The sequence below is a fragment of the Paramacrobiotus metropolitanus genome, unplaced genomic scaffold (genome assembly GCF_019649055.1).
Source record: "Paramacrobiotus metropolitanus isolate TYO unplaced genomic scaffold, Prichtersi_v1.0 Parri_scaffold0000104, whole genome shotgun sequence".
Classification (NCBI taxonomy): Eukaryota; Metazoa; Tardigrada; class Eutardigrada; order Parachela; family Macrobiotidae; genus Paramacrobiotus; species Paramacrobiotus metropolitanus.
Window position 1 is genome coordinate 302128 of NW_026570324.1, and position 5656 is coordinate 307783.

Here is a 5656-nt window from a genome sequence, read left to right on the forward strand (position 1 = left end):
GATAAACGGCTTCCGCTGCAACCGTTTTTCCCGACTGTATAAAGCTTTGTTGACGTCTTTTTTGAGCTTTAATCGTCAGAAGTACACTTTTGCTGGATTAAATCTGACTGGCTTTTGGACTGTATTGGCAGTCTAAAATCGGTAGGCTTTTGTCCTGTATCGGCAGAATATCTGCTTAAGAAAATGGTGAGGACAGCTGGTTTCGGTGCGGCGATTTTCTTGTGTCTGTTGGGTTTACTGGCATCGCAGGATTCCTCTTGTAAGTCGCACTGGCAGATCAGATTTAAACCCGAACCACTTAGTACCCTTTCATGCAATGCAGTAGCATTTATTCTTGTTTTCCCTTTTGTTGTAGCCTTTTCCCAAAGCAGCTCAAAGAGCTGCTCGGGAACAAACTGTTTTGTATCGGGTTTCGTGTCAGTTTCTTCCGGAGGCTCTCCCCAGGTAGTAATGGCTTACTGCGCAGTTGAACGGTCAGCGCTCACCAGTTTAAGTAATTACACATAACTCTTGTCGGTACATCTGCAGATGACGAATTCGTTTGCTCGGACGGATCTGCGCGACCAGAACCAAGGGGATCGCGTCACACCCATCCGCTTCGCCGGTGACAATGGTGACAGCCGACCGAATTCCGGCGCGATAGCTGTGACAGCTGCGTATACGTCGCTGGGTGTTGCTGCACTAGCTTTACTGATCTTTCGTCGAGCCGTTTGCTGTTAAATATGTAATACATTATTTCAGCGTAGTTACATTATTAGTAGCGTAACTGGGCGCACAATTCTAATAACGATAACTGCGTATTCGAATAAAGCAAATGGTACGTCTTAATTTTGAGCCTTTTTACACGATTGTCGCTTGTATTACGCAATGATCACGCGGACTGGTGAGTAAGGTAGGCAATGGGAGCGTCGAAATGTCTTCTATCGAATTAATTTACTTGATCACGAAGTTGCTGCAGATAACGTCAAAATCGAATCCTCGAGCATGCCATTCGGTACACGGTGGTCACCGCCCGAGATGTGCGGAAACATCTTTTAATGAACTCGATGATAGTTGTTCTGACGATGACCGTTTGTGTGGCTAGCTTTTGAAACAGACCGGATATGTTTTAACTTGGTTTACCTAGTTGCATAACATCTCATCAACTGTGCTAACCAAGCCGCGAGGCAAAGCTAGTGCCTCTCGTTGTGCTAGTTAGCTGTACAGCCGTTAGATAGCAGTAACACCAAACAATTTGACGTTTACCGGAAGTACAACCAAGAAATATTTGTGAAAACATTGCCACAAAACACAAACAAATAACGTTAAACCGGTAGAGTTTACTGTTTTGAAGCAAAAAATGGGGAAAACCCAGTAAACTCGCCAAATGACAAGCACATTTCTCATTCATCTCAAGAATCACTGGCTCGTATATAAGCGACAGGAAAAAGTTATCAATCGACGATACTAATAACAGTCTGCGAGGTTCGCAATTTCTTGCCAGAAAAGCTCGAATATAATAACAACGATACCGACAATTTGACGGTTACTTATTATCGTTCTCTACGCTGTTAAGTGTCCACCATGCGCGCTTGTCTTATCTTGCTTATATTGGCCGTTGTGTGCCGGCCCGGCCAGTCCGTGGACGAGGCCTGTGCCAAGATCTGCACGCCCGGCTCCACGCTGTGCCGAGTCAATCAGCAGCTGTGCGGCACCTGTCCCGGCTGTATAAGAGTTTACGACTCGGCAGCCCCCTCCAAAGACAACAAACATCCCCCCAAGGATGTTAAGAAAAGCAGTTGAACGGCTGGTAACTGCACGTCCTGCTGTAAATGCTTCCGTGACTATAGAAATTACGATGTGTGTATTTGCTAAATATGCATTTGCTAAATAAATGTTGTTTTCTAGTGAGCTGTTGCTAATTGGTCTTTACATAATATCTGGTTTCTTGCTGACGTCTGAGACGACCTCAACATTAAAAAAAACTGAACCTATGTTCCGATGTTTTCATTAGATTTGTTTGTTTATTCAGCTTAACGTCTACAACGATCAGGAATATCCTGCACAAGGTAGTAAACTACCATTGAAGAATATGCTGCCGCAGCGGCAGCTTATAAAACACAAACAAAAGGAAAACAATTATTAAAATTAATATCCGGCAATAAGTGTCAGAGTAAGCATCTGAGATCTTTATGAATAAAACAATCGGTCCACTTTAAATCCATCCATTTTACAAAGTCCAGACACGACTCGAATCGTCGGATAGAATCGTACGACTCCTTGGGAAACTTAATTTCGTTCCATAAACGGGCCATGAGGAAAGCGAAGCTTCGTTCACTGATGAAGATCCGTCCGTCGGCAGTTCGGGTTCCCACGGGTTCCACTGCGTAAGGGTCCGAGTCCAAGGTCGTTACCTGACGTGTCCCGCCTGCAATACAATCAGAGCCAAGAGCAATAGTTCCACGAAGTTGTCGGCATGAGGTACAAAATTAAAAAATAAAAAAAGAATTTATCGGCATGAGGTACAAGGCCCAACAACATCCTGTACATCATGCCTAAAGACTTTTTATTGCGACAGAATAACAGCGATTTACCAGCGATAACAGCGATAACAGCGATTTTGTACCCGATAACAGCGATAACAGCGATTTTGTACCCGGTTTTCCTGACAGTTTCGCAGTACTCAAAACTGCATGGTCCGAGCCGAATCGTTTTCAAAAATCTGAACTGGCATTTTTCCATAAGGTCAACCGACTGTTTCTGCTGGTAGAAAGGAACTGTACTGCCATATTCAGCAGTCGGTTTTACCAGTGCATCGTATTGTTCGGGCGGCGCTATTCTGAAGGGGAAAGAGCGCATTGAGATAACGAATTCGCTTTTTCATACGGCAAGCCAAATTCTCCCAATGAAATTTCCAACTAATTTTACGGTCGAGATAAATGCCCAGATATTTCGTGTTCTCAGTAACAGGGATTTTTTCAGACTCTAAGGTATACATGCTTTCTTGCAACCTCGCGCGTTTGTTCGTGAAACGTATGTGCCCAGATTTAGCTGGATTGAATTTCAGTTGGTGTCGAATAGCATAGTCTGACACTTTGTTTAAAGCTGACTGCAACTTTACTTCGTCTTGTTTCGATTCGATTTTACAAAGAACACAAACATCGTCCGCAAAAATGAACACTTCGCAGTCCTCAGGTAGATCTGCAATGTCGTTCATTATGCAAAGGTACAACTTAGGACCTACAATCGATCCTTGAGGAACACCGCTCGTGACCTTTTTCATATGTGAAATTTTAGTATATACGATTACAGCTTGAGACCGGCCCTGTAGGTAATCGCTAAATAAATCAAGATTGCGGTAGTCATTATTCGGAACTCCACTGATGACCTTGATCTTTTCCTAGCGAAGTGGTTACACGCTCTCTTGAAGCGTTAAATAAACAGTTCGAATAAACGAACATTAACCACAAGAAATCTCTACAACGACAGCAACATGCTGATCTGAAACATTAGTTTCAACGCCAGTCCATACAAGGAGACTGCGGAAAGTAGGAAAAACTAGAAAAACGGCGTTTAAGTTTTATTCTAACAATTTTGTCCCTTCTAATTTATTTCTGCCTAGTCTTAAGCATTTTGTATCCCCGGTAACTGACAGCTCAAAAACCAAAATTTTCGGTGGGCCATTCAATGCTCAGATCGGTAAAAGTGCGGAATTTTTAAGGTAGAGCTAATTTCCAGGTATATTTATCGATGCCGTTGTGGTACTACAGCTATTTTAGAAACCACATTTTGCAAAACCATTCCGTGACCTTTACAAAGTTACTAAAAATCAAGTGTTCAACCACCAAAGCCGGCACGATCCTCGAAGTGTAAATAAATTTCATTCTTCAAGCGGAGCAGCTCTGACAGTTAACTCTATGCAAGCTGGCAACAAGCTACAAACGAAATCGCGATTTAGCAGCGTAATAATTACTTCTGCAAACACAAGCGTCAATTTTATCGTAATGTAAGTACGCCAATTCGTTAGTAGATGTGGACGCCGTGGCCGTCGGTTCCATCATAATTGTTCGCCATGAATACAGCTTGTCCGCGGACATTTCGTGTGGGGGCGTCCCTGACGGGTTTACGGACAGCACGAGCGGCATGCCGGGACCAGGACGGGGCCGGGGTTGTGGGGCCCAGTGCCACAGCCTGGACAGCCCACACACTCGCCCGTGCCGTCCACGCAGGCAAGCGTCACGCCAGGAAGACATTGCAAGGCGCATTTGGCCTCCGCATTCAGCTGGGCGGAGCAGGCGACTGCGCACAGGGCGAGGAGGGCCAGGAGCAGCAGCGTGCGCATGATGACAGGGCAGGGAAGGACTCAGAATCAGCTAAGAAGCCGGGAGACTGGCTAACTGCTTTGCGGCGTGAGAAGCAGAAGGAAAAGTACACTGCAGACTCGACTGTGCTGCAAAGCCTCTTTCCCTTCCTTCTTATATAGCTGGCTCGCTGTCTGTCGTTTTGTTTGTCTGAGAGAGTGTCTGCCAATCTTGGCAGGGGCTCCGAATTTTCCCTCCTTTCCGATTACAAACTGCGGTCACGTGCTATTCTCGTACATGTATTTTCTACGTGTCTGTTTACACCGGCATTGTGCGACGATAACTGTCATTGGTGTCTGGTTACGGTACGCCACACGCTGAGTTGTTTACGGTTTCCTAAGCATAAATTTAGCATAATATGATAACTGGTGTGGTTTACCTGTAGCGTATTAACATAATTAAATGTTGCTAAATCATGCCGTCTGTTGACAAGGAAAATCTCCAACAAAAAACATCCCGACCCAACGCCAGACATCTACCCGCGGGTTACGCTGGCCGTTATATCCCAGTGTGGCGTATACCAACTACTGCAGTCCAAGCTTGTCTCGTAATAATATTGATTTTATAGCGCATCAGCATACCGACAAAAAGAAATCCACGCCCACGGGTCTCGCCAAATTCCATACTACGGCGTACCACACCGCACTGTTTACGTTCTACACGCATTTGGCGTAGCTTAGCAAAGCCAATTATCGATCAATTAAGCACAATCCATATAAATTATAAATTATGCTTGTAATAATCTTGAATCTTGAGAGAAGAGAGAAGTGAATTTGTCACTGTGGTAAACCCAGTGTAGTGGCAATCGTTCATATCGCCACTTTCGCGCTAAATACGCGGGACAAGCTTGTACACTGACCATTTGTTAAACGGCGCGGTAATTGTGTTTGCTAATAAACGGCAATGTGAAGATAGAATTTAAGAGAACTTTCTACATATGCTGCATGACAAGCAGTAGCCGTTTCTCAGCTCCCATCGCCGGGTAGCTCCTCCTTCGCCCACCCTGCTAGTTTGTCTTGAATGATATACGGTCTCCCGGGACACATCTTTTTCTGTGCGTCAACAGCTTTTGGACCGGGGGGCTGGTGATCAGCAGGCCAAAGGTACCGTATAACGTTAGAGCGGGCGTTGAGTAAATTTGGCACATGTCCTTTCCACTCTGAGATTTCCGTGGGTATCGGCAATGCGCCGTTCAGCAGCAACGGTCCGGTTGCTTTTTTCGGGGTTTTTCCATGTCAAACATTTAACATGTTAATGCGCTATAGGTAAAGCTTACCAATTATCATATTATGCTAAATTTATGCTTAGGAAACCGT

At 44.7% G+C, this 5656-nt stretch overlaps 1 protein-coding gene across 1 annotated transcript; it reads left to right on the top strand.

Annotated features, from left to right (window-relative positions):
• LOC129597435 (uncharacterized) lies at window positions 1–1141 on the top strand. Its single transcript, XM_055494972.1, has 3 exons — window positions 1–259; window positions 356–444; window positions 529–1141. The coding sequence occupies exons 1-3, from the start codon at window positions 184–186 to the stop codon at window positions 718–720; spliced, it is 357 nt and encodes a 118-aa protein (XP_055350947.1). The 5' UTR covers window positions 1–183; the 3' UTR covers window positions 721–1141.
• Window positions 1142–5656: the final 4515 nt, after the last annotated feature.